Raw genomic sequence first — 27,123 nt, forward strand, 5'->3', positions numbered from 1 at the left:
GCCGTACTTTTAAATTTTCGAAAAAACGCTGAAATCGATGGCTCTAATCCAGGGATTTTGGGGCGGTGACGTCCACGCGCCCTGACTGCGAGTGGGAAAATCACGATTTTCTCTCCAGAAAATAATGTATTCTTTCAAAAATTCAACCTTCCCAAAAGGAGGAGAACAAACAAGTTCCCAAGCTTGCGCCCGGCCATTAAATCGGGACAAAAAAGAAAAGGAATTAAACCAAAAAAAAAACTACAAATCGAGAAGAGATCAAATAGGAGCATTATGAAGGTATCGGTTCTCGTAAAGGCCAATGATCTGATCAGCCACGGCCCACATGATGGCTTGTCCCGGTGGAATCCTCATTAGCCGCGGCAAAAGCCCTTTCCACAGCGCCAATACCCCTTCCTCTGCGTATATTGTCCTTATCGCATGGACCATCCCTCTATATTTCAACCCTCCTTCCCCATCTCGACTCTGAGCCATCAGCCTCGTCTTGACCACGTCGAATGGTCCTGTGCAGATTGGACCAGCTGTGCCTGCCAAGAAGCCTGAGATCATTGACTGCCACGGCTGCAACACTTTCCCATCTCCTTCGTGTTTGTGCCATAGGAGGACGTCAAATGCATTCTTGGCTGTGAACATGGCTGCTTGGTTCGTGCCATTGCGCATAACGGTTGGAGCAGCTCCTGCCCAGAGGCCAAGCACTCCTTCTTCTCTAACGATTGTTCGGGCACAGTGTATGGGTCCCTTGTACTTCAAGAGGCCAAGGCTTAATCCTTTTTGTTGCTGAAGTCTAATTTTCACCACCTGGATAGGAGGGGCAAATGACAGAAACTCACCAACAGCTCCTAGTCAAAACCTTTGCTATCTTTAACATTTAGCAGGACATAATTCTATTAAGCAAGACAAGATCCCGACAGTCATTTGAGTAACCAACTAAGCCAAGACAGAGTAATCATTAACATGAAAATTAAGGCTAACTGTGTTCCTGTCTGATGTTTATGTTGACATTAGCATGCTCAAGCTCAGCTAAGGACAATCATCATTGTCATCCACATAAATCACAAGTAGAATGCCCCTGTTTCCTAGGGCGCACCCAAACACAACATATTTTAACACCACAATGGCTACACTACACACATGAAATCACTTCTTGCTCAAATCTTAGCCCTTGACTCCGAGAACAGTGCACCCTTTAGGACGGCAGGAGTTTTGGCCATCAAACGATGGATGTTCGAGGCATAGAGGGTCAAATTATCACCAGTGACAGACCAGAGGTCTCATGGGTTTCTTTGATGAGAGGACTTGGCTGAGACAAGCATTCCCATGATTTCCAACACAAACCGTCAAAGAGTCAATGCCCGAGTTCAATCCTAACCTCTCATTCGCGGATGTTATGATTTTTCTTTCTTTTTCTCTATCTATACAGATACATTTCAGGCATTAGATCTGAAGATTTCTACAGCGTCTGATTTTTCTACATCTATATATTTCACGCCAGACCCACAAACGCTATTAAAGCAAATCCAAGTATAACAAAAGACGCCAAATGAAGTGACGGAATCACATGGATTCAACCATCTTTGGAACAGCGATGCATGCGAAAGGGAAAAATCGCTGACCTCAAACGGCGTGACAATGGCGAGAGCCTCGAGGACGCCGGCGCCAAACCCAGAGAGAAGACGGCCGCGGTTGCTGAGCTTGCCGGTCTCGGAGTCCTTGAAAGCGGACTGGAAGACGGCGTTGGATCCCATCCGAAGGGCGTATTTGAGAGTTAGATGAGTAGCGAACGGCGTCAAGCCCTTCCAGAGCGCGCGAACTCCCTCCGTTCGCGCCACCGTGGAGCCGCAGTGGACGATACCCTTGTAAGCGCCGCCGCGGTCGAGCTGCAGACGCGTCTTGATGACGTCGATGGGTTGCAGACATGACGCCTCCACGATTCCTCCGAGGGAGCCCGATATCGCCTTCATATAATGTGGAATTGGTGCCTTGTTAGCCGATGCCGTCTTTGCATCCTCCGGTTCCGCCATTTTAGCCACAATCGGAGAGAATCTAGGGCTCTCTCTCTCGCCGAGAAGAAGAAGAAGAAGAAATCAGAGAGGGGACGTGTGGCCTCTCTCTTATTCTTGTTGCTTCTTGCTTTCTTGCTCGGCCTCTCCGGTTGTCGAAATGCTCGGCGCAGCCCCCTTTTATTATTCCATTTATTAAATAAATATATTTGAAATTGCTGTAATTTCTTTTTTTCGTATTATAGGCAGTTATATCAGAACACGAGCCAAAGATTCCCTCATAACATTCTATTTTTTTCTATACAAGGGCTAGTACTATTTACATGCTGTCATTCGATAGTTTAATAAATCAAAGCTCTATGCAGCATTTTGCATTTGGCCATTAATTTCTCTTCCCCAAGAAACCACGAATATATATATATATATATATACACGAGTGAGAAATAAGTGAATTTCTTCAGAGATGCACAAAAAAGATAAATAAGTGAAAAATTAAAATCAGTTTTTTTTTGAAGTTTTTAAGGGCCCTTATAACAACTACACATTAAATTCAAGGATAGTGATGGACGACGTATACGTATACTGGCACAACCGAATGAGGAATCACTGACAAAAGAACCAAAACCAAAACACACAGAGCAATTGGCCAACAAAACCATCAAAAATAAACCAAGATCACGCAGAAAGTGAACTTCTCTTCTTCTCTGTCGTCGGATCTCAGTGATGACACTGTCGGTCAAAGAGTCAACGTCATGATTCCTACCGTAGAATTTCACAAAATCAATCTCCGGGCTCACCAAGTACCTGCCCACCCTTCTTACCCACATAATTTGGCCTCACTAGAATGCACCAACTCCATTAAAGGATAAAGGGTTAGTGTATGCGTACATGACAATGCATGGAGTCCGAATCTTCCTCCGCCATCTTCATGTGGTAAGCACGACCCACTGATTTGATTTCTTCCGGGCCGCTCGTTAAACCCAACCAACTTTCACAAGAAACTCTGCCACCATGTACAAGAATTCCAACCTTTAACATGTTCATGTACTTGCTGAACTGTCTTTCAGGATCCTGTAATAGTAAAATTGATGCTGGGAGCTGTAATAGTAAAATTTGACAAATCAAGCACCTACTTGGCGACTGAAATGCCCAGTAACTATACCACGTAATGCATTATCCATAACAGAAACCACATCAACCATCCAGCTGAACTCAGAATCATCTCAGATGTCATATATAGAATTGTAAATGCATACACACACAAACCCATGTGCCTAAAAATATAAATTGTATGCGCGCACACACACACACACACATATATATATATTTGATGCACAGGGACATAATTCCATGATTTAATAACCCGAGCAGTAAAATCCAACTGTGTTTCATGCTCCAAACTTCAGGAAAATCAGAACAATGTCCTACCAGTGACATCATAAATGAAATTTGTTAAGATCCCTCTAACAAGTATGGGATTGGTCGATGCGTTATAAGACTATGGGCATCCTCTCCCGGTAAACTAGTTGTTGGGAATGAGTTCTATCTATGGATCTTAAAAGGATGGATTTGCCTATTATGGGTAGGTTCTATTACAATCATACAAGAAGATAAAATGACAAATCCTCACACTCCATGGAAAAGTGGAGACACTTTTATAAATACATCAGAACAACTTTTAATTTTAATTTAGGGTCTGCAGGATTAATTTGGAAAATCAGTAGAAATATAATGCAAGAACCAATTTATATAAATCCAGATGGAAATCACGAAAACTATGATCTAGAAATTTTCAATGTCGTCATCAGCACCTGACCCTGAGATGTGAATCACATACATCTGTTCGAACTGGAGTTTGAAACCAAGCTCTTCCTCAAGAGGATAAGATAACTAAAAGAAGACAGGATTAACTGACATTGTTCTAACATGCAGAGGTAAACTATATGGTATTCCGGCAGGTGGCAGCACTTCCTCAAGAAGATTAACATTAAACCAAAAAAAAAAAAGAAGATTATAGATTCCCAAAACCCGTAGAAATGTAGCGCATAGCATTTCTACATTGCACCACATTAACAAGGATTTGTTTGAAGATTATCTCGCTTCAGTGAGAAAATCATCATCGAGGGAAGATGTTCCGGACGGCCAAATGGTGAAAACTAAATACAACAACAACAATATGGCCTTGATCCAAGTTTATTTGAAGTCGACCGCATGAAAACTAAATGTCTAAAATAAAATAACGCAGAACAATCCTAATGCAAATTGCGAAGAGACAAGGCAGTTAACAAGGCTGCTGCTAAAAGAGAGAAAAGATATATATATATTTTTTCCTTGGAAAGAAAAATCTCTCAATCTTCCTACGCCGCAGCGTGTGATAACTAATGATAACTTACGCAGCAGACTAGCTTGTAAATTGAGCCTATCTCGCTTCAAATGAACGAGCCGGTCAGGAATATATAGGATCCAATCGGCCAGAGAAAGAAGCTCATAACATCAACCAGTAAACATATGAGTACGCAAACAGCGAGTCAAAACCCTAACGAAAGAAGAAGACAATACCTATTCGCCAAACCATTGACTATGAGCTCGTTCGCCATATAAGAGAAAGGTCGGCGGATGAAAATTCCTCCCGCCATAGCCGAAATTTCACTTCGGTTTCCCTATCAAAAAGAAAGGCAACGAAACCCTAGCGTCAAAAGAAACCAAACTGACAAAAATAATTAGGGAACATACTCGCTCCAGTCTTCAGCCAACGAAATTCAGCGGGAGAACATGAACTCGGACGGAGAAACATCATAATGTATCCGAGGCGATTTCCAGGGAAGTTCGCGTTTCCTGGGAAAATTTTCATCGCATCTAGATACGAATATGGCAGTACGACTGTACGAAGACTGGGAGAATAAAAAAACACGAGCTGCAGTATGATATGTTGGCCGAATTGCTTGCCGTTTCAGAAAATGATGAAAAATGGCTTGTCGTTTAATGGGCCTAATTTTGCTGCGTTCTTCTTCTCCCCTTGCTGCAAAAGGCCCTTTCTCAAAAATATTCTGAATACAGTAGCAATGCGTGTCGTTTACATTGCAACAAAACGTTTTGAATTGCATCGCACATCACGGTTATACCCTCGACACCTAGCGCTAATTACAAATGAGCCAAAAGGATCTGATTCCACGTGTCGGGCAATCCAGGGAGGCACCAGTGGATGCAGTCAGCGTGCCGCATTGGATCGGCTCTCTCTTCAGCCGTTAAGATCTTGCCACCTGTCTCTGTGTACACGGATGCGTGGGCGTCGATACGGTACTCTGAGAGCTGAGTGATATTGAGGAAAGTGACGTGGCTTTTCATCCTCTTCACTACGCCCGATACCACGCCCATCATCGCTTTGTTCGACCCACTCCCCCAGAACCTCCTCTTCCTTATGGGCTCTGTCTCGTTGTAACACTTCGTGCCGTTCGGCTTCCCCCAGTCCGCACTCCTTGTCGTTTCAAAAAACGGTGCCAATATTAGAAAATAATGACGATCAATTTGGTTAAAAAGGGAATCAATCTAAATCCAATAATAATTAATCGTGAAAAAAACAGGAAAACTAAATATGAAACGAATGAAAAAATTACCAAAAAATCGTAATTTTTTTAATAAATCATTTTTGTTAATAAAAATGAATTTGAACCAAATCTCCAAATCTAACCCGAAATAAATTTAATATAAAAATAGAAACATAAAATAGTTATAGGTTTTTAAAATCGAAATAACTAAATCAAAATATAATCTAAACGGTTACCCCCTAACGGGGAATAAAATTACACTAAAGCGAAACCGGTTTAGCTTCGGTTCAGTAAACGGAAAGGGAGTGAAACCTGGTATGAGTAGGGGACATGGTGGTGAAGAAGACTCGGGTCTTGTTGGGGTCAACGGTAGAGTCAACCCAATTCGCCCACGTCTTGAGACCCAACCGGTAAGCCACGGGCGTGTCCAGTGCTTCCGCGCCCTCTTCTCCGTTTGGGAACGAACCCCATCTGCGTATATTTATGTTACATATATTTATTTATCCACATAATTATATGGGTATTAACACATAAACAAATATACTTGTGTACTTACAGTGCCTTGACTTTAAGGCCACTCATCCACCAGACATAAGTGTTGAAGACGAGAATGTCGGCTCCTTCCCAGCGCTTGGATCTCTCTTCGAGAGAATCCACCTTCACTATTCTCTTCTTGGGGTCAGCTATCACTGGTTGATCTGTGTTCGATTCCACTATGAATGGTGCCCAGTAGAATTCGATACTCGCATTGTATTCCTAACCATCCAAATTATTATATAAAAAAACGATATGATTATTGCATGGCATGCATGCGTATGTATTGTTTTGTACGTACGTAGATTATATCCAAAGCAAAACTAATCGTACATGCCTTTGCTCTGAAGACAGAGTGTCTTTTGCCTCTTTTCATTGACTTTTGTCCCTCGGGAATGACGGAATTCACCAAACACACGAAGGATTCCCACTGGCTTCTCTGAAGTGAATCTCCCGCAAAGAGCAGCGTTTTCCCTCTGAGCTTATTCAATGCCAACTCCGGGCTAAATCTGTTCATCACAAATCCACGCGCATATTATTTGTCTTAAATCCTACGTAAGATAAACGTATATTTTATGCATGCATGCATGCATGTGCGCGTATGTATGTATATACCGGGGGAGAGTACAGTCATCAGGCCGCCATTCCCAGCGGAGGTAATCGGTCTCAGGCCGTCCGTTTTTTACGCAAGAGAATTGGCGGTCGATGTACGGGCATGATTCATCGGTGTAGAGAGGCTCGATCGAACGGTTGTAAACCCATTTCCCGACCGTGACATCGCACTCTTCGTCGAACTCAAACCTGTCGTCGACAAGTTCTGGGTCCACCGTCGTTTCTTCGTCTTCTAGTTTCTCCTCTTCTCGTAAGAAAAATAGATAAGAGAGATGAGATCATTTGTTTCATTGAAGAAGACCATGAAACAGATAAAAGATATAGAGATTTCATTAAGGTTGTTTTCCTCATATACTGTACTTACTGGATATGGACCCAGTGCTGCGTTTTCTTGCACAGGTCTTGAACTTGAAAATGGAAGATGACGATGACGAGGAAGAAGAAGATGAAATAAGGCTAATCCTCTCAGTGTACAACAGCAAAAAGAACAAGAGACCGCACAAGACGAGAATGAAGGCAGAGAGAGGAACTTTGGTTCCTCTGTAAGAAGCCATTAATGCCGACAGACTCGATCGCAGTTGCAGTAAACAGATATGATTCAGACAAAAAAAAAGTCTTTTTTTTTTCGGAGACATTGTGTTTGGGGGTGGATGCGTTATTATATTGTAATTCTTATTATGGGGTGTGGATTGAGTAGGAGTGAAGCTAAAGTCATGTTTGGATGTGATACATCCATCTTTTTTTGGTTATTAAAAGAAATATAAAAAAAATGAGATATGGTTTTGTATATTTCCCGCTGAAATCTTAAACGTGACCAACACTCATTATTCGTTGATTAGGTGCTTAATTACTTGTGTATAATTATTCCATTTTTTTTTTATAATTCGAAAGTTCACCGTATCTATGATCCGACTATATCTTCCAGAAAACCGGTAAAACTCATAATGAAACCAGTGATCGAGATGGTTTAGTACCACAGCTACCCGGTCCAATGACAATGGGGGATTGTGACCCAACCCAGGTGTTGATGATGCCTTTTCTAAAGTTTTCAGGCCTCGCTTACACCTTGGCCTTCTAGGAAGAATTTCCTGTAAATCCAAATGTTTTATTCGTTATGCTAATGATGTACATCATATTTTTTTTTAAAAAAATAGATTTAGTATTCATACCAACATCTCTCTTTATGTATGCATACATTCGTCAATATCAAACAGAATGTTTCCCATGAGACTTTCAGTTTCGACCGGTTTATCTGTTCCACGTGGTTCGCAAACTCACATCACGTGTATCATTCACATCAATAGAAAATTCACCGTATATATATATATTATACATTCATTTCATAAATAGTGAACTTAATATATCATTTGCGTAAATCTTGCCAAAACATAATTTATTGTATATATATAATTAAACAAAGTGATCAATATCTAATACATATTAATCAAACTATTTATTCCGAGGAATAGTTAAGGAGTTGTTGTCCTCCGCATCAGCATCATAAAAAATGGACAAGAACAATTCAAAAACATCAACAGAAGTTGTTGTAGCTTGAATTAATAACAAACATTAAATTATGTAGATAATGAGACCTCCACTTTCATAATTAGTGGAGCATCTTTTTCTGTTTGTTCCTACCATTTGAAGCAAGTCTATTGCCTCACGAGTCACGAGTTGTGATTAAAATAATTTAATACGATAATAATATGTCTGTGTATTTAATGATGTCATTTAGATTTCAATTTTAAGTTACGGGCGCAATAATTTTTTTGTTATTGTCGTATAATAAAGTTCAATAACAATAGTATAAATTTAAATCAGCTAAAATACGAAACAAAATGAACAAACTATTAGCGGTTTATGGGAAAATCCAAATACACATAACCGTTTTACAAAAAAATAATAATAATAAAATTGTCCAACAAAGAAAAAGCCCAATTAAGCACATATCCACGGCCTGGCCTGCATACAAATTTGTAAGATTACGTGGCGAAATATGTTTAGGTTAATCTAGATATTGTCACGTTTCCAAATAAAAGAAGCCCAAACGGTAGTCTTAAATACTGAATCTGACAACATTGAAGAGAAATATCTTAAAATATACTAAAAACCAATTGTATAAAGAATATAAGTATTATTTTAATTTTCTCTATACATATCCTTTTAAAAATTATTACTAAATTTCAGCATAAGTAATACTTTATCAAAACATATATCAAATTTCTAAGAAAATTTATTAAAAAAATTTAAAACTTTCGAACATTATTTTCTAAAGGGTTAATCCAACAAAAAACCCCAAACTTGTTAAAATATTCCAACTTACAAGCTCCCACCCAAAATCCAGAATTTGGTAAAAACTTTCACAAAAATTACAAACTTACCATTTTTTATCATATAAAACCTTTGATTTATTTTACCAAAAATTTAGTTGACGTGGCACGACGAATTACTGACATGGCGCTGACTGAATTGTCACATCAGTACCACATCATCATTTTAAAAATTAAAATATTTAATAAAAAATGTATATGTATAAATTTACTTATATATATATATATGCAAATTTATAAATTTGATAATATATATATATATATATATTATATATTTGATTAAAATATTTGTATATTTAAAATTTTAAATTACAAATTATATATATATGATAAATATATATATATGTATGTATGTATATAGGTATATGTATATATATTTATATATTTAAATTACAAACTTAATATATATATATATATACAAAATATATATTATATATATTTGACCAAAAATTAGAAATTTATATTTTATTTTTAAAAATGATGACATGGTCCTGACGTGACAACTCAGTCAGCGTCATGTCAGCAATCCGTTGTGCCACATCAGTAAAAAAATTTGTCAAACAAGTCAAAGGTTTTATATAGAAAAAAATGGTAAGTTTGTAATTTTTGTGAAAGTTTTTACCAAATTCAGGATTTTTTTTGGGAAATTGCAAGTTTAAAGTTTTATATGGCACATTTTAATAAGTTTGGGTTTTTTTTTTGTGAGATTAACTCTTTTCTAAAAATAAATATTTTAACTTGTGTTTAATGTTATTAATATTTCTATGAAAACATTGTTATATTTTCCAAAAAATATTTATTTGTAGCAAAGTTTCAAATAGTTGATATATCAATTGTTTGAAAAATAAATAAACATATACATATATACTCTGGGAACAGAAGGAACACTTTAAGTTTAAGCAAAGGCAATTAATCTCTCCGTCGCTAGCCGTCCGATTAATTATTTGTTTGTCGTTTCGAAATCAAATCCCCGTTTTTGTCATTTTCGCATTCCATATTTGTACGTTGAATCTCGATTTCGATCTTAATTTCAACCAGACGGTTATTGAGCTCTTTTAATGTTGTCATACGAAACTGATATAGCGCAGGTCCTGAATTCATATCGAAAACAAACTGAAATGAAATCCATATTTGATTGAGATTTGATTTATGATTTCCCAAGCGTTATGTTTTATCAAGGATAACGCCCATTTTCCACGTAAAAACTCGAAGACCTAATGTTTAATCACCCGCGTAACATGACCATATTATTTGATTCTAGCCAATACTATATAATTATATTTTGTTTTATGTCGCACATATACATGGACTGAACTATAGAGATGAAATGAATATATAATCGTAAGCAAAGTCAAATGGGTTTGTGAGAATATTGCAGAGCTGAGCCCACAACTTTGAACCTTTGGCCTTCTGTTCAAATTGTGTTTTTGGTATCTCCCTCTCTCCAACGTTTCTTCTTTGACTTTTATTTTTACCCTTCCATGAATACATACATCGATATATATATATATATAATTAAATTATTAAAACTAAAATGTGGTTATTGTTAAATAGATTGGTTAATTATAATGTAAAACCACGCGGTGAAATGTACTCGTGACAATGTGAAACTGATTTCTCGAGTTCCCACGGACCGTCCAAAAGACAACACGTACGAACCACACGCGCGCGCATATATATATATATAACTTGATTGAAGATGATATAAGACATGATGATCGTTAGGGGCATCGATATATATATATATATATATATATATACCCTGATTTTTTAGGGTATCCTGGTTTCGATCGTCTTTATCTTCACGGATTTTGAAAAAACATTATCTCGTTTTCGTTTTTGTAAATCTCGCGTATCCGCGACTCTGGTACCCATCGCTGAATTCAACTGTACAAAGGTATCTGAATCTGTCAAAATCATAAGAAAATATTGAATTTTGTTGACTTTAGATATTTTAGTAATTTAATATGATTTTTTAATAATTATTGTATATATACTAAAATATTAAAATATTAAGGGTATAATCATCATTTTACTCAAATTCAATACTTTCGCATATCCATCGTCGTTCAAACAAAATCCGAATTCGAACCCACGGTCCAAATTTTTGGTTTCATCGAACCCGTTTTCATCTTCGTTGTATAGCAAATACTCATATTTCAAGTAATCGTGAGATAAGATACCCGAAAACCCAAAGTTTTCAAATAGCCGGCCCACCCTTGATGATCGTGTATTTCAAAATCAGAAAATATATAGTCATGTTTGTTTTCTGTCTTTTTCATTCAAGAGGAAAAAGAAAGAAAATTTCAAGGAAAAAAAAAACAAAGCGAAAGAAAATGAACATCTAAAATGTATGGTTATATAGTTGTTTGATTCTCTTGAAAAGAAAAACATAAATATGAAATCTAATTAAATTAGAAAAGAAGATGTGATTGGTTAATTAGAAGGACGATGGTGATCTGTATTAAGCCTCGTGAGCAAAGCATCAATAAGAAGGTCTCTCTTCTGAGCCCTAACCTCTTCTCTCACTCTTCTCTCTTCTTCCTTCTCCATCCACCGTCTCTCCGCCGCCACTCTCTCCTCCTCCAACTCCGCCATCCTCCGCCTCCACTCTCTCTCTCTCCTCTCCCTCTCCCTCTCTCTCCTCTCGCAAGCTTCCCTCCACTCCTTCTCCGTCTTCACCATCTGTCTCATGAACTCTTCCAACACTTCTTTCACCGATGATCCTGACGTCGTCGTCGTTGGGGTTTCTCCCTTTGCCTTCTTGGCTCGTTTTCTAGGGTTGGAAGTCATTACGGTTGTGCCCTTTTGGTGCGTTTCTACGAGGGATAGCAGCTCGTCGTTGATTTCGTGTTCCGGGTCGTCTTCGTCTTCGTCTTCTTCGTCGTCATCTGATGAGATCTGCGGCTTTCTCTTTGAAGTGCTTGCTTCTGCAGTATCTGACCATAGCATTCTTTGCATTCTTGCGGAGAATATGGTTTGGATTTCGTTGTAGAAGGGGAATTGCTTCCTCATGGCCTCTGGCTCCGTTGTTTCACATCCCTAAAAAAAATCAAGAAGTTTCGCTTCTTGTGTAAATGTACATTTGTATATCATGCATTTTTTAGTTTTGCCATTAACACATTCTTTCTTTTTTTTTCACACTGGTTAACTAATCAATGTGCAATATTATTATTATTTTTTATACGGGTTAATGGAAGCATTGATTTCATGTGTGTGTGTTTTTTTTTACCACATGGTGATCGTGAATGACGTTCAACTTGCACATTCAGACTAATCCCTCTTCGTCCCTAGATCAGTTCACTAAACGGTAAAGAATTGGTCTGAAAGAGGGTAGGGTTCAAACCCCTGACCTCTTGATTAAGGGACAAAGATACTAAAGCATCTATACCAAGCTACAGGTTATTTCATGTGTTTTTGTAACCATGTTTGTTTGCACACTATTCTAAATGTATAACGAGGCACGCTAATGCAAAACTGAACATATGCATATGTAACGTGGCCATTGAATATATATATATATAGATATATATATGTGTGTGTACTATCGGTTGGTAGATTATGTATCATGTGTAAACAAGATCTTGTAATAATAAAAACTAGATTTCCTATGTAAGTATATGAATCTAAGAATATAAACTAAAAAAAAACATATATATATATATATACACACACACACACATACACACATAAACATAGAGCCTCACCTTGAAAACGCTTGAAGACACTTAATATTATAGCCGGCAAGATATTAGTGACTCGAAAACTGTAAGTAGATCATTACCATACTATAACATGTGTGTGTATGTCATATGTATGTGTGTGTAAATGTGGACTTACAAGATAGGGTTGATGTATTATTATTCATCGCCCAAAATACGATGTCCACCGGTGTGTGGAATATAAGGAGTTTAAATAATAAAATCCCATACTATATATAACAGAATGAATCATGGATCACGTTATAGCATATATATATATATATGTATGTATGTATGTATGTATGCATGCATGCGGATGCCTCTACGACAAATTAAAACCATGTGATATTTTTCTTCTGCGTATTTACACGATGAAAAAGTTAACCCCAGTAGCAAAAGAACAAAGCCTCAAGAAATTCTCAAGACCTACATATACATACACATACACACACCCATATGTTTATATATCCTTGTGTATGTGTATGTGTAAATATATAATTAAAGTACCTTGAATCTGGTGACGAGGTTCTTCCACTTGCTCTTGCACTGGTCGGCGGTACGGACAAAACCCTTGTCGCTCATCTTGGAGGCGACGACTTCCCACAAAAGCTTGTTACGTTTGGTCTCCATGAATGTCTGATCAAGCTCTTCCCTTATCCTCAACAGCTCCTCCGTCTCCTGAACGCTCCACTGCGGTATCCTCTCTCCGCCGCCGCCGGAGAGATCCACCGCCGGAAGATGCTGCAGCTGCTGCTGGTGATGAAGCTGGTGGTGATGATGTTGGTAAGGGTTATGTCGGTCCATTTGGAGATCATCAGATCGAATTTTCACTCCAAACAAAAAAGAGAAGAAGAAGAAGAAGATGGGATTTTATTCTCCTCCGGAATTTAATTACAATGGAGAGAGAGAGAGAGAGAGAGAGAGAGAGAGAGAGAGAGAGAGAGAGAGAGAGAGAGTTAATTATTATTTCAAGGTGGTGTGAAAAGGAGGTGTGAAACTTCAAGAGGGGAGAAAGTTATGGCTTTAATTCAAACTAATAAAAAAATGAAAAGGAAAAAAGGTTTGAATATACTAGAAGTTAAATACAAAATCGCTGAAATAAAAAAAAAGAGGACATTTCTTTTAGAGAATTTTATAAAACAAACAACTTCGCATCATTAAAAAAACTCATTGACTAAATAAAAAATAAAATCAAATGAATAAATTGTAGAATTTAGAAGAAGAGATGAAATAATTTTTCATTCCTATGAAAACCGTATCTTGCTGCGTATTCTGTCTCCGTCTGTCTATCCATCCACGCGGAAATACGGCTGTCTCGTCCTTTAATAAAAAAAAAATGGTATTATAATGATTTTGTTTCCAAATATCAAATTACGGTGCGTTCATATCGTCATGCTTACGACGAGGCTTATATCTTACTTTATATATATATACACACACACACATATTCGAAAGAATTATTTATAATCTTTTCAAAGTAAATAAATTCACGCACGCACCAGATTTCCCCTTTCCATATTCTCCTACTTTTGCCACCAAATCTATTGAATCAAATAGATTTGGTAAGTATTATTATAGAATTATACGTATATGTGTTTAGCTATTCTGCAACTATAAAGATTGGCATCTTTAGAGGTCGTATCACATAGAAAAAGAAATAATTTTAAAATCTTCTTTTTTTGTCAAAAAATTTGTTTTCCATTCCTTTAAAATCTACAAAACTGTACCAACTTTTACAAAATGCAAGCTAAATAGCCACCATAACCTAATTTTAAAATCTTATGCAATGATATACACACTTTCTAGAATACGTTGCGGTCGAGGTGATTACAAGTTATTATTATTATTATTATTATTATTATTTATCTTTTCTAATTTTGAGAACAACTGCGAACGTATTATTATCATTATTATTATTCTTTCATCAAAAAAAAAAATCATTATTATTATTCCTTTTTTTTTCTAATTTTGAGAACAATAGTGAACGGGAGAAAAAATATTTCCGCCTACGCGGTCTTGTTCTGTTCCACGTGTAGTAGCCCACCAATGTTGTCCACGTGGGGTTCTGTCCGTTGCTCTGGGGATGAAGTGGGACCCGCTCTTATTTGCTTTTTCAGGATTTTTCATATTGACCCCCAACTTTGGGCCACGAGATTATTCATTTATTTTTAAATTATCCTAAAATACCCCCAATAGTTCAAAACATTTTGCACATTCAACCTTATATTCTGATTATTTGCTATTACCCCCACCTTATCAAATTGCATTGAAACAAAGTATGCGTCGCATACATTCACAGATTCAAATCCAATAAAATTATACAAAGGTTGGCGGTCAAACACACAACAGAAAATGAGAAAAAGATGGTGAAACTTTGACACTACAAAGACATTCCGTAGGATTTTGACTAAACATTGAATTAAGACGAACGAACCACGAGGACCACTCTTTCACTCTAATGCTACGGGATCAAACAAATAATTTTAACGTTGGAAATCTTTTTGTATGTATATAGATGAAGAATATAAGCCATAATAATAAAAAAAAATACAAACAGATGGATCCCATCTTCATGCTCTTCCAAGATTACAACAATCATAATTCGAACGGTGAAATACAAAAGCATATATAGGTATGTATATATATATATATATGTATGTATAGCTGTCCTGTCAGATTCAGACAAAATGAACATGAAGATAGATTATCCTTTATAACTCACAGATTGAAGCTCAGGAGAACACAGTTCAAAAAACCAAAAACAAAGACGGTCCCTGAGAAATCTCACTACAAAAGGTAAACGGCGTCATTTGATGATCATATAATTAACAGTTCCTAAACCAATTCCAAAAAGAAAGAACAAAACAGGAATCAAACGCTGCAGAGAGAGAGAGAGAGAGAGAGAGAGAGAGAGAGAGAGAGAGAGAGAGAGAGAGAGAAGTTATAAGCTATCAATCCACCGGCTAAGACATTAACAACCGTTTGATCCCCGTTTTCTGCTCGCCGGTGAGCCTTGACGGGAACTTTATGTTGAATTTGATTCTCAAGTTCCCCCTTTTCAAAGGGTCCTTTGGAATTGGCATGCCTTCCCCCTTCACGACCTCTTCGTACGAAGGGCTGATCACGTTGTTGACAGGTACCGTTAATGTCCGCCCGTCCAGGGTCGTGAGTAAGGACGAGGTCATTCCCGTCTCGTTTGAAAACGGCGTGAGGCTTCTCATCTATGATGAAGACAAGATCCGACGGTATGATTCCTCTCTGCTCGTTTCCTTTCTCCGGGAACGTTATCTTCGTCCCTTTCTTCCACCCGGGCTTGATTTCTATTGTCAAGATCTCCTCCACTGTCGCGGGTCTCCTGCAAAATTGAAGAATGACCTTACCGTTAGTCTGCATTGTCGATACATGGATTGGGTATTCACAAAAAAGATGAAACTTTCTCAGATTCACAAGCTCTTCACTGTACTTATATCGAACACAGATAGATCAGACACCTCAATCTTTTATGATTCAGGTTCACGGAGGCTGTTTGTTTAGAAACCAGATTCAGAAAATCTATTAGCTAAGATGATAGTGAATCCTGATCTATATATTATAAGTTCATATACTCATCAATTCCTAATATCCAAAGCTCAAACATTCAGACATTTGGCCATAGAGAACACCAGTTCAGACTCTGAGTGGGTTCACATTCGGTCACAATCACAAGGAACAGAACCCAGACACCAAATCCATCCAAATCTGGCATGCCCATAAAATAGAGACCAAGGAATAAAATATTTGTAAACCAACACAAAAAGCAACGAATTTTCCGTTGTTCCGGTTGCCCAGCTCCTGCTTTACAGTTTCCTGAATATCGAATAGAGTCAGATTGCTCAGTGCAACATGGACATATATACCCATAGATCACAAAACCCCACAACTCTATATACTGATGATCCAGCAAAACTTACACTAGACTAACCTAGCCACCACCGTTTATCTATACTAAGGCCAATACACTGATCTGGTAGTTACCGAATTCGGGACAAAAAAGGCCTGAAATTAGCTAAGAGACAGATAAGAATGGTAAAAGGAAATGATTATGAACCGTACCCGCTAGAGTCGATGACATCCCGTGAGATCTTCATCTTCTTGGTGATTCCTTTGTAAAGATCCTCCAAGCTACAAGGCAACTGCCTCTCTATTGGAGCTGCCTTCCTCGGCACATTCGAGGGTTCTCCAGCCGGGGACCTGAACGATGCGAAGATATCTTCGCCGAACCGAAACCCAGAGGGGCCAGCACGTGAGTCACCGCCCATGCCGAAGGGCCGTGAGAAGCCAAAGAACTCGGAGAAGATGTCATCGGCGCTTCTCGGATTGAACCTGAACGACGTCGGACCATCTGCTCCTCCTGGAAATCCGCCGGTGCCGGGCGGCGGAACCTGATTCTTCAGCCCTTCTTCTCCGTATTGATCGTAGATTGCTCGTTTTTGGGGATCGGACAGAACCTTTCATAAAGCAATAATGGCGGAAACCGATGAATCCATGAGAAAGACGGATGTAGAGGGAAAACATGCGACAAAGCTTATTTTTTTCCCCCGACAACGTGAAAAGGTCTACGATTTACAGAAAACATCGTCATCCAATGGAATTGAAATCCTACGCAAGTTCCCGGACTGAAGCTCCGATAACATATAAGATTGCCCTAAAAGGTTTAATTTTTTATGCCTAAGAAGACACTTTATCACGACACGAAATCACGCGAATTGCAATTACCGATAACGGGATTCGTTACGCAATAGAAAAGCTTAAGTTATCAAGAAGGTTTTACATCGTAAGCTTCAGAGATCTGCTTGAATTTGGCCTCGGCTTCTTTTTTGTTGTTAGGGTTCTTGTCTGGATGCCATTTCATGGCCAGTTTCCGATAAGCTTTCTTCAAATCGTCATCTTTGGCGGCGCGATCCACCTGAAGAATCCTGTAGTAATCGATCCCCATAGCCAAAGCTTCTTCTTCTCCTTGTTCTTCGTCGTCCCTCTCTCAATCTTCAATAGAAACTCGGCTACACCAGGAAACTGGTTTTGCCAGATTGGTTCATGGATTCGTTTTTTCGGAACTCAAAGCAAGCCTCGTGGGCTAATTGTATGAAAGCCCTATTGTTCGTCTATCCGTAACAGGCCCAGTAAAATTTATTTTGGCTCCCCTTAATTTCTGGGAGTTTTGAATTTAACCCCAAAATTTATAAAATAGTTTTAAAATCCAAATCATTAACGGAACGGGATTCATTGATAAGCTTATAACTCTCTGTGCTAACCTTTTTTTCATTAATCAAAAGACTGAAGAAATATTGTTTCCACGTGGAACAGCTTTTTCAGATATAGCGGCGGCATGTATTAATTATTAAAGGTCATAAAATTTTCACATGGTTTATTTATCACCAATCCGAGATTTCCGAGGACTTATATGCAAATAAACGAAAACCTTGGCAGTATTCTTATTATAAGGCCACGGAATGAAAAAAGAAACAATAATGCCTTAGGAAAATCTCAAGAGATGGTGGTTCTTCTTCGTCAACCGAACCATATCCACTTATCATCATTGTTTCCAAGCAGCAGAAAGCCATTGGGATCACCACAGGTGATAACCGCCGCGGCTGCAGGCAAGAGAAACGGCCGAGAGCTGGTGCTATCCGGCGAGGTCAGGGCGGTGGAGCCGAAGAAAGCGGCGGAGGCGGTGGCGGCGGAGGGGTACGTGATGTTGGACGTGAGGCCGGAGTGGGAGAGGGAGAAGGCGCGTGTGAGAGGGTCGCTGCACGTGCCGTTGTTTGTGGAGGATACAGACAATGGGCCGATAACGCTGTTGAAGAAATGGGTCCATTTTGGGTATATTGGGCTCTGGACGGGCCAGAGATTCACCACGTTAAATGACGAGTTTGCCCTCCGAGTTCAGGAAGCTGTTCCGGACAAGGAGAGCAGGGTGCTTGTCGCCTGCGGCGAAGGACTCAGGTAAAGAGACTGTTGTCTGAAAACGGTTCTGAATGGAATCTCGATCTTTTGTTTTAAAATATGGATAAATAATAGAAGAGATGATCAGGTCACTGATGGCGATAGCGAAGCTGCACGAGGAAGGGTACAAGAGCATGGGGTGGCTGGCGGGAGGGTACAACAGAGCGGAGAGAGATGATTTCCAGGAGACCGAAGGAAGAGAGGAGCTTAGATTCGCTACCGTCGGAGGTGTATCTTACTATTTCCTCAAGCTGCTTTTACTGTTTCAGACATTCAGCCGTTGAAAACTTGATGGATGAGTGTCCGAATTTCTAGCCATCGATCGCTAAATCAGATTCTCATAATGGGTTTAGAAGGAAGCGGCTGAAAATGAAGAACAGATCATGAAAAATTCACCTAAACCCCAAACAGGCATCTAATCGATGGCTCAAGAGCCTTCTTCTTCTTCCTCCGTACCCTAATGAAACTAACCCTAGTTTCATCCTTTAAGAACATGAAGATACTATCTGAACTCAGAAACATCGACTCCTTAATAACACTAGTCTCCTCGATTCTGTCATGATCAAACGGGTAATTATTAATCATCGAAGAGCACATGGAGGGTTCGTTTCTGGGAATAACAGATAAATCAGGAAAAGCCATACAAAGACATCATCATCTTTTGACGACTCCAATTCAATTCAAGAGAAGAGAGGAGAGATCGCCCGACCAATATCTCTCCTCACTCGGAGCGCTTCGCGAACCTCTCCACCTTGTCGTCGTTCAAATTGATCCCAACCATGGCCTCCCCAAGCCCACTGCTCACCTCCGCCAACATCTCCGGGTCGCTGTAGTGTGTAACCGCTTGCACAATGGCCCGGGCGCGACGGGCCGGGTCACCGCTCTTGAATATACCCGACCCCACGAATACTCCGTCGCAGCCCAGCTGCATCATTAGCGCGGCGTCGGCCGGAGTAGCCACACCGCCCGCGGCGAACTGGACGACCGGGAGGCGCCCGAGCTGCTTGGTCTGCATCACCAGATCATACGGAGCGGCGATCTTCTTCGCGAATGTGAACACCTCGTCGTCATCCATGTTGCGCAAAACCCTAATGTCCCCCGTCACGGACCGCACATGCCTCACCGCCTCCACGATGTTCCCCGTCCCGGCCTCGCCTTTGGTCCTGATCATGGCGGCGCCTTCGCGGATCCTCCTCAGAGCCTCTCCGAGATTCCGGCAACCGCAGACGAAGGGGATCCGGAAATTGTGCTTGTTGATGTGGTGGTCCTCGTCGGCCAGGGTCAGAACCTCGCTCTCGTCGACGTAATCGATACCAATGGCTTCGAGGATCTGAGCCTCGACGAAATGGCCGATCCGAGCCTTGGCCATGACGGGGATGGTGACGGCCTGCTTGATCTCCTTGATGAGCTGAGGATCGCTCATGCGAGCGACACCGCCTTGCGCGCGTATGTCCGCAGGCACGCGCTCAAGCGCCATGACGGCGCAGGCACCGGCCTCCTCGGCGATGCGAGCCTGCTCGGGAGTGACGACATCCATGATCACACCACCGCGGAGCATCTGAGCCAGACCCACCTTCACGGAGAAGGGAGATTTCTTCGTCTCCGTAATAGCGCCGTTTCCGTACACAGCGACGACGCCGGTTCCTTCCATTGTTGCAGGCGGAGAGATGAGAGAGAGAGAGAGATTGGAACTTGGAGGAGAGATTTCTGACCAGTCCTCTTCTATCTTGCGAATTGCCTTATAGTGAGTTGTGGCGGTGTAAATTGGCTTCTTGTTCTTCTTCTTCTTCTTCTTTTTTTATTTATTATTATTTTTTTGGTAATTTCTCGCCGAAAATGGAGGTATTTATGATCGGACGGTCCAGATTAAGGTACACAGATTACATTCAACATTATGACGCTTGCATTTTGTTTCCCTAAAAACGCCACAAGATAGAGACGATCGAAATGGTATTTCCTCAAAATCTATGATTGGAAAATAGTTGTATGCTTATATAGAGGAGTTAGTTATATTTTCTTCTTATGTGTAAATTTAAATAAATTGTTTCTGTTTAGCAAACATACTATACTTTGCTGAGGAAAGAAGAAATACAATATTCGCATTGGCCCAATTTCTATGGTCCCAGTTACGAGTCTTTTTTTTTTAATCCTTTTGTGAAAAGTATTGGGCGTATTTTTATTGGATATTGTAAATTTTTCCTAAAACTTTAATTAATAATAAAAATCCCAGAGTGATGGCGTTGAGACCACTTGATTTATGATGACGCCAAAAAAGGAAATTGGAAAAGGAAAAAAAGAAAGAAAGAAAGAAAGAAAGAAAGCCAGTGGACCATAAAAGTCCAAGACGAATTGAATAGGCGGCTGAGGTTTGCATGGACCGCCGGCATTTCCCTTCCAATCAATAATTTCTCTCCCACAAAAAAAGAGCAAATATTATAATATTATATATATATACACACCTATACATGTATTTTATCGATATGGATATGTAGAGGTTGCAATTGTTATTTTATGTTAACCATTTTGGGTTGATAATTTGTATGGGTTGGGTATTTGGGTTGGACTATTTAAAGGTTTTTATATATTTGGGTTTTGATTAAACCATACATCTTATATTGGGTTGGTGGTCCAACACGGCAACACGTTTTCTTTTCGTTATAAACTTATAACCTCCCAATTTAAAATCAAAGATTACACAAATTCATCCTATCTTACGTATATATAGACCCAGATATACACCATTCTATGTGTCATTTTGAATAGAAGATTTGATTCTTACTCTGGAACTATACCATTTATGGGAATATGATTGGAAATGTATCGATTTTTAATAATATATTAAGACGTGAATTTTGATTAATTTGATGAGAGGGATGCTTGGCAAATTAATACAAACTAATATGAATTTAAAATAATAGAGAAACTAATGTACAAAGTAACAAAGAAAAAGAATAATAATGGGGAAACAACTCAAATATTCCTAAAACTTTTTATTTATTTATTTTTTGTTAAAACGAAAGAACTATTCGTTGGTTTAATCGGATTTTATTCCGATTATATTCAGATTCGGTTATTCGATTTAAAAAAAAACTATAACTGTTTGGTTTTTCATTATAATTCGTTTCGGTTTTGATAAAAATACTTATTTTTTTAAAGAAATTTATTTTTTTTTCAATTTTTTTTTATTTGGATAGTTTCGGATTTAAGTTCGATTTTTTTTTATTTTTAAAATATTTATAACCATTCGATTTTATATATAATTCAGTTCGATTAGAATTATACATTATTCGATTCGGATTTCAATTATTCCATTATTAACCAAATAAACCACCTCTACCCTCCAATACAAGGGCTAATGCCACGCCACTGCCATGTTGTTATGAAACGGCGTCGCAGGTCTAACTTGTTACAAAGCTCTCGAGTTTCCCGACAGGGACAGGGGGATAAGGCCTATTCTCGGAGTTTAATCGTTAAATTTACAATTAAGCCCAAGGCTATCTGGCATCAACATATTAGAGAGTAAGGACTGTTACGTCAATTTACAATTCCCTTCTTCAAATCGCAAGCCCAGCCCCCTTTTTCCTGTCTGGGAACTGAAAGCCAGATCTACAAAATCCCCCAAATTCAATTTCTTATTCGGAATCGAGAAACCCTAACTCGAATCTGGCTGCTTAATCTCTCCATCTGATCCGGGTTCGCGAGCTCGGTACCTAGCACATTGCGCGATGGGCGATTTCAATCTCGCTCTCGTGATCGTCGCAATCGTCGTTTGCGTCCTCGTCTTCATCTCCAGCATCTACCTTCTCGTCAACTACCAGCATCCTGACGATGCGAACCAGGCCTATTTCCCCAAATTCGTCGTTGTTTTTGGTTTGTCCATTGCCATGATCTCAATCCTCATGTTGCCGGCCGATGTCGCGAATCGGCATGCGTGTCGGCATGCGATTTACAACGGCGCTTGCAATCTCACCTTGCCGATGAAGGATCTGTGGCTTGCTATTTACATTGTGGACGCGGTGCTCGTCTTTTTCGTCATCCCCTTCGCCATGTTCTTCTATGAAGGCGACCAGGACAAGTTCGTGTCTCTATGACATCTGTTATATATTCTTATCTGTATATATATATATATATCATATAACCGCTGTGTATACAATTCTATGGGTTGCTAGTTAATAATGGAATGTTGGATGGTTTTCTGGGCTTCAGGAGTGTGGGGAAGAGGATAAAGAGTGCTTTATTGTGGGTGATAACCACAGCTATTGTTTGTGCTCTGGTACTTGGGATTCTATACGGTTAGTTTGTTTCCCTGTCCTCATCTTCCTGTTGATTTGAACTTTTGATTCTTCCTGGTCTAATGGAGTTATCTGAGATCTGTGATGTTATATTGGTTTAGTTGGAACAATAATTCAAACCCATTGTGGGCATGTGAAAGTTTATTATTTTCTATTTTGGTTGCGTCTGCATTTATATTTGAGGATTTAGGTTGTATTCCTTAATTATTTTTCTGCTGATAATCGATTTAACTGTTAGCATCACCATGGAATAGTGTTCCACTAATCTGGTAGATTATATATACGCTTAGTAGATATGCATGGCCATAGACTAGTTATACTTGTAGGAAACATATTGTATTTTACCCACAGAACACAATGGATCCACATAATCGCAATCCACTAAGAGACTTTCAGGTTTCCTTGGTTTTGTATTCCTTTGGGCCTCTGTTTCTATTCTAATGCTTTTCTATGATGTGTTAGGACTCATTGGGAAGGTGGACTTCTCTGTCAGGCACTTGTCTTCTGCCACAACTTCCTTCCCGACAACATGGCAATTTTCAAATAATCAACCTTGTATTGGTAACACTGCTCGTCAGGTAAGATTTTTTCTTGGTTGCATCTTGTTAATAATTTTATCGTGGGTTTACTTGCTTCTTTTGGTGGTAGTTAAGATTGAGTTGAAACAGATTTTTCTTCTTTCCCATGCTTAATATTTGCAGTGCTCAGCATATACAGCAAGTGCTTCATCCGAGAAGACTTGGACTATGCGTACTACCTTTCCAGAATATGTTGTTGCTCTTGCTACAATTGTTGGGTCGGTGCTTTTCATGGTATGAGAGCCCTTCTAACAGTTTCTCTTGGGTTGAGAAGTTCTTTTATTAGCCTGGAAAGCATGTGATCTCTCTGTTTTCTTGGTTTTGAGATGAGATTGAAATTTTTAAAAATGTGTGATGCACGACAAAAAATGTTTTGATTTCCTTTTTGTGTATAAGAGACTTAATCGGCTGTAATTTGTTTTGGTTCTTATAAGACTTCTGCTATTAGTATGTTCTCTCAATTGTTTGTAGATATTTGGTGGTGTTGGTATTGCTTGTCTGCCGTTGGGCCTCATTGCTTCATTCATCAGGCGACCAAAGGCTGTTATCACTAGGTCACAGTATATAAAGGTTCATTTTCATTGGTTCCTGTTGCCTCCATCCTAATCATCTTTTCATAGATATCTGTATTCTCTTTCTCCCTTGCTTAGAATTGTCTGCTTATTTTCCCAGGAAGCAACTGAGCTAGGTAAAAAGGCAAGAGAACTAAAGAAAGCAGCTGATGCACTTCATCAGGAAGAAAGAGGCGGTGCTAAGGGCAGGAAGTGGAGGAAAAATGTGAAAGCAGTAGAAAAGGTAGGCCATGCATCTGAAGCTTCAAAGATGTATTTGAAATTTGTTCCATATCTAGAAATTTGGCAAATTTAGCTACTGGCACAAGTCCTTGGTTCGAAGGCGAGAAGTATTGGCTGTAAAGGCAATTAATGGGATAATAATTCCTAGTTCCACTTCACATCGCTTTATATGTATATTTGTTTCATTAAAATCTAGTAGAAGAAAGTCATATTACTCGCTGTTGTTTTGTAGTTAGTAAAGACTTGGCAAATCTTTCGGGTTGGGCATGCTAGGTGGCGGATTTATAGATTTCTTTACTCCCCTCTATCGTTTACTGCAATTGTTTGCGTTTCTGTACTTAACAGGAGCTGCTTCAGTTGGAGGAAGATGTGAACCTCTTAGAAGAGATGTATCCTCAAGGAGAAAAGGTAAGAAAATTCTAATAAAGTACTTGATTGTTGAATTGTCTTTTATTCAACTATTCAATTATCTCGGCTTTTCAGGCAGAAACTGCTTGGGCTTTCACTGTCCTCGGATACTTGGCCAAGCTTGTCCTTGGAGTCTTAGGGTGAGTACTTTAGTTGCTAGTAATCTTCTTTGTGAAGTGTATTTCATCATGGCCTAAATTTTTTGGCCATTCTGATATTACAGTCTGTTCTAATCATCTGCATTCACGCATATAAGGCCCACTGTTAAGCTTCTTTCAACTTGCGATATGTTGTTGCAGATTGATTGTTTCAGTGGCCTGGGTTGCACACATCATCATATATCTACTTATCGACCCTCCTCTCTCCCCTTTTCTTAATGAAGTTTTCATCAAACTGGATGATGTCTGGGGTAATTTAGTACCTACGTTTGTATCCTTTTTCTTTAATTTTCTCTTGTTCTGACGTACCATATGTTGGTGTGTGTGAAAATTCTCTACTTCATCAGGTCTTCTAGGCACTGCTGCCTTTGCTTTCTTCTGTTTCTACCTTCTGCTTGCCGTTATTGCTGGGGCTATGATGCTTGGTCTGAAGCTGGTTTTCATTACCATTCATCCTATGAAGTAAATTCCTTTACGGTGTTTTGCGTTCTTGGTTATTTTTTCTGAGATCTTTACCTTTTCTTCGGTTTCTCATTCTCATAGGCTCTCATTTTCAGGTGGGGAGCTACACTAATGAACTCTTTCCTATTCAATGTTGGTCTTATTCTTCTTTGTTCCATCAGGTAAATATCTTCGAACTCTTAATCCAAGTACTCGTGTCAAAACTCAAAAGCAGCTGGAAGAAAAAAAAGTGTTTAAATTCTGACGATGGATTATTCTTGTGGGTTGAAATTATATAGTGTGATTCAATTCTGTGCGACTGCATTTGGATACTACGCCCAAGCCACTGCCGCCCAGGAAATCTTTGGCCACACTCTGGAGTCCCTCCGAGGAATTAAGTACCTCTACAAGTAAGTCATGTCTGGTATATAACGAATAGCAGCGTCTTCTTCCATATTAGTGCTAATTGGTAATATATGGACCTCAGGTACAATGTTTTCCAAATTGGGTTTGTTGTTCTGGCGGGACTGACCTTTATATATTACATTGCCTTTGTAAGTCCCTCTCTGTCTCTATATGGCTCTATGAACTTTCATAAACTTGAAGAATGACATGATTTTACGGTATAATCTGGCAGGGATGGAGAAGAAAAAAGGCCAGTGGGCGGTTCCAGCTTTCCTCGTAATGTAAAAATCTTTTTTCTTCTGGATCATGAGGAGTGTGTCGCAGTGCTGTCCACAAATCATCCCCTATTCAAAAGAACGGAGATTCAAGATCTTAATGTTTGGCCTTAGTTTTCAATGTTTATTCGGATGGGTCTAGGGGTTGGTCGGAACATCACACTGCCGAAAGCTTCTCTGCTTTTTTCTCTGGTCTGTGTATTATCATCTTTCACCTCCGCTGCTCTGTATGTATTGTTTATTTCTATCACGAAAGATGCCTTTGTTTTTTTTTGTTGTTTTTGGTTTGGATTGAGCTTGTCTCTTGTAAGCATTTTGACCAGCGAATTTCATGAGTTGTTAGTTTCCGTTTGCGTTTCGAATTTGTTTTAATTAATGTCGTCATAATATAAATACACACTTGTGCAACGGTCGGCTGTTGTGTCTTGGAGACGAAAAAAGTGCGATATTTGTTGAAGAAAGCAGGTTTTACTGAATGTGTACACGTGAAATGGTTAAGAGGACGCAAAGGCTCGTTGTTGGGAGGGCCCTGAGACAGCAGTAAGAGCTCATGGCGACGAAGAAGCATTTGGCGTCATTCTCTAAGTATACACGGACTAATCTACCGGTTCCCGTCTCTCAGCCAGCAATCAGCCTTTGACTTGTGCAGGTTAGTGTGAATTACGGTGTCAATTTAGCTGCGAAACTCGATCCGGTCCAGCCCGAAAATTAGCAAATTTCGGATCTAAATTTTTTGGTAAAAAAAAATCGAATCTTCGGACTGGACTCAAATCAGGTTTCGGATTCGATTCGGGCCGGCCCGAAAACTCAATATTTTAATTTTTTTTTAAAAAGATAACATTTACAAAGAAAAATATATAGGCTAGTCTAATCCAATCTGGTCCGATCCAAACCTAAAATATATAGGATCAGATTTAAGACGTAGTTACATAGATTTAAAAAAAATCGGGTCAGCCCGAATCCGAATCTGGATGCGAGTGCAGACTCGGCACCAGTGTGAATCTTTCTTTAAAAAAATAGAAATAAAAATGCGGATTGAGTCGTGTGTCAGTTTTTTTTTCATATTGT

The 27,123-nt window shown here is 39.2% G+C and overlaps 7 protein-coding genes across 12 annotated transcripts; 2 read left to right on the plus strand and 5 right to left on the minus strand.

The window, feature by feature from the left end:
* Positions 1–129: 129 nt before the first annotated feature.
* Positions 130–2,977, minus strand: LOC104823292 (mitochondrial succinate-fumarate transporter 1). Its single transcript, XM_010554810.1, has 3 exons — positions 2,889–2,977; positions 1,614–2,177; positions 130–798 (listed from the first exon to the last, which is right to left on the minus strand). The coding sequence occupies exons 2-3, from the start codon at positions 2,019–2,021 to the stop codon at positions 259–261; spliced, it is 948 nt and encodes a 315-aa protein (XP_010553112.1). The 5' UTR covers positions 2,022–2,177; positions 2,889–2,977; the 3' UTR covers positions 130–258.
* Positions 2,480–7,306, minus strand: LOC104823291 (protein trichome birefringence-like 3). 6 transcript variants are annotated; one of them, XM_010554805.2, is made up of 8 exons: positions 7,056–7,306; positions 6,695–6,935; positions 6,417–6,588; positions 6,102–6,301; positions 5,858–6,016; positions 4,734–5,475; positions 4,560–4,660; positions 2,480–3,071 (listed from the first exon to the last, which is right to left on the minus strand). In XM_010554805.2, the coding sequence occupies exons 1-6, from the start codon at positions 7,243–7,245 to the stop codon at positions 5,142–5,144; spliced, it is 1,296 nt and encodes a 431-aa protein (XP_010553107.1). In that variant the 5' UTR covers positions 7,246–7,306; the 3' UTR covers positions 2,480–3,071; positions 4,560–4,660; positions 4,734–5,141. The 6 variants fall into 6 exon arrangements, with proteins under 6 accessions (XP_010553107.1, XP_010553111.1, XP_010553109.1 ...); XM_010554809.2 differs by having other exon boundaries at positions 2,480–2,759; positions 2,889–3,071; positions 4,560–5,475; XM_010554807.2 differs by having other exon boundaries at positions 2,480–2,804; positions 2,889–3,071; positions 4,560–5,475.
* Positions 7,307–11,364: 4,058 nt separating this feature from the next.
* On the minus strand, positions 11,365–13,626 carry LOC104823293 (trihelix transcription factor GT-3a). The gene is made up of 2 exons (XM_010554811.1): positions 13,230–13,626; positions 11,365–12,063 (listed from the first exon to the last, which is right to left on the minus strand). Exons 1-2 carry the CDS (start codon positions 13,524–13,526, stop codon positions 11,458–11,460), a joined length of 903 nt encoding a protein of 300 aa, XP_010553113.1. The 5' UTR covers positions 13,527–13,626; the 3' UTR covers positions 11,365–11,457.
* Positions 13,627–15,407: 1,781 nt separating this feature from the next.
* LOC104823294 (dnaJ protein homolog 1-like) lies at positions 15,408–17,803 on the minus strand. The gene is made up of 3 exons (XM_019203662.1): positions 17,533–17,803; positions 16,815–17,209; positions 15,408–16,077 (listed from the first exon to the last, which is right to left on the minus strand). The coding sequence occupies exons 1-3, from the start codon at positions 17,695–17,697 to the stop codon at positions 15,594–15,596; spliced, it is 1,044 nt and encodes a 347-aa protein (XP_019059207.1). The 5' UTR covers positions 17,698–17,803; the 3' UTR covers positions 15,408–15,593.
* A 410-nt stretch (positions 17,804–18,213) lies between these two features.
* On the plus strand, positions 18,214–19,063 carry LOC104823296 (rhodanese-like domain-containing protein 10). Its single transcript, XM_010554812.2, has 2 exons — positions 18,214–18,704; positions 18,793–19,063. Exons 1-2 carry the CDS (start codon positions 18,253–18,255, stop codon positions 18,986–18,988), a joined length of 648 nt encoding a protein of 215 aa, XP_010553114.1. The 5' UTR covers positions 18,214–18,252; the 3' UTR covers positions 18,989–19,063.
* A 148-nt stretch (positions 19,064–19,211) lies between these two features.
* LOC104823297 (pyridoxal 5'-phosphate synthase subunit PDX1.3-like) lies at positions 19,212–20,480 on the minus strand. Its single transcript, XM_010554813.2, has one exon. It carries the CDS (start codon positions 20,353–20,355, stop codon positions 19,426–19,428), a length of 930 nt encoding a protein of 309 aa, XP_010553115.1. The 5' UTR covers positions 20,356–20,480; the 3' UTR covers positions 19,212–19,425.
* Positions 20,481–22,279: 1,799 nt separating this feature from the next.
* LOC104823300 (LIMR family protein At5g01460) lies at positions 22,280–26,413 on the plus strand. Its single transcript, XM_010554819.1, has 14 exons — positions 22,280–22,779; positions 22,911–22,996; positions 23,459–23,574; positions 23,698–23,808; positions 24,046–24,144; positions 24,247–24,369; positions 24,714–24,776; positions 24,852–24,916; positions 25,076–25,185; positions 25,282–25,396; positions 25,492–25,557; positions 25,675–25,785; positions 25,863–25,929; positions 26,013–26,413. The coding sequence occupies exons 1-14, from the start codon at positions 22,430–22,432 to the stop codon at positions 26,058–26,060; spliced, it is 1,530 nt and encodes a 509-aa protein (XP_010553121.1). The 5' UTR covers positions 22,280–22,429; the 3' UTR covers positions 26,061–26,413.
* Positions 26,414–27,123: the final 710 nt, after the last annotated feature.

This window comes from Tarenaya hassleriana, unplaced genomic scaffold (assembly GCF_000463585.1).
Source record: "Tarenaya hassleriana unplaced genomic scaffold, ASM46358v1 Cleome4, whole genome shotgun sequence".
NCBI lineage: Eukaryota > Viridiplantae > Streptophyta > Magnoliopsida > Brassicales > Cleomaceae > Tarenaya > Tarenaya hassleriana.

Excerpts from the sequence above, each read along its gene's own strand:
- LOC104823292 (XM_010554810.1), bottom strand. The coding sequence starts at position 2,021 with ATGGCGGAACCGGAGGATGCAAAGACGGCATCGGCTAACAAGGCACCA. Across the intron at positions 799-1,613 it reads CCATTGTCACGCCGTTTGAG|GTGGTGAAAATTAGACTTCA; the intron begins GTCAGCGATTTT and ends CCTCCTATCCAG.
- LOC104823291 (XM_010554805.2), bottom strand. The coding sequence starts at position 7,245 with ATGGCTTCTTACAGAGGAACCAAAGTTCCTCTCTCTGCCTTCATTCTC. Across the intron at positions 6,017-6,101 it reads GGCCTTAAAGTCAAGGCACT|ATGGGGTTCGTTCCCAAACG; the intron begins GTAAGTACACAA and ends AAATATACGCAG. Across the intron at positions 5,476-5,857 it reads ATGTCCCCTACTCATACCAG|GAGTGCGGACTGGGGGAAGC; the intron begins GTTTCACTCCCT and ends TGAAACGACAAG.
- LOC104823293 (XM_010554811.1), bottom strand. The coding sequence starts at position 13,526 with ATGGACCGACATAACCCTTACCAACATCATCACCACCAGCTTCATCAC. Across the intron at positions 12,064-13,229 it reads ACCTCGTCACCAGATTCAAG|GGATGTGAAACAACGGAGCC; the intron begins GTACTTTAATTA and ends GATTTTTTTTAG.
- LOC104823294 (XM_019203662.1), bottom strand. The coding sequence starts at position 17,697 with ATGGGGATCGATTACTACAGGATTCTTCAGGTGGATCGCGCCGCCAAA. Across the intron at positions 17,210-17,532 it reads AGATCTCTGAAGCTTACGAT|GTTCTGTCCGATCCCCAAAA; the intron begins GTAAAACCTTCT and ends GCTTTATGAAAG. Across the intron at positions 16,078-16,814 it reads GATGTCATCGACTCTAGCGG|GAGACCCGCGACAGTGGAGG; the intron begins GTACGGTTCATA and ends TCAATTTTGCAG.
- LOC104823296 (XM_010554812.2), top strand. The coding sequence starts at position 18,253 with ATGGTGGTTCTTCTTCGTCAACCGAACCATATCCACTTATCATCATTG. Across the intron at positions 18,705-18,792 it reads GCCTGCGGCGAAGGACTCAG|GTCACTGATGGCGATAGCGA; the intron begins GTAAAGAGACTG and ends AGAGATGATCAG.
- LOC104823297 (XM_010554813.2), bottom strand. The coding sequence starts at position 20,355 with ATGGAAGGAACCGGCGTCGTCGCTGTGTACGGAAACGGCGCTATTACG.
- LOC104823300 (XM_010554819.1), top strand. The coding sequence starts at position 22,430 with ATGGGCGATTTCAATCTCGCTCTCGTGATCGTCGCAATCGTCGTTTGC. Across the intron at positions 25,397-25,491 it reads ATTACCATTCATCCTATGAA|GTGGGGAGCTACACTAATGA; the intron begins GTAAATTCCTTT and ends TCTCATTTTCAG. Across the intron at positions 25,786-25,862 it reads GGAATTAAGTACCTCTACAA|GTACAATGTTTTCCAAATTG; the intron begins GTAAGTCATGTC and ends TATGGACCTCAG.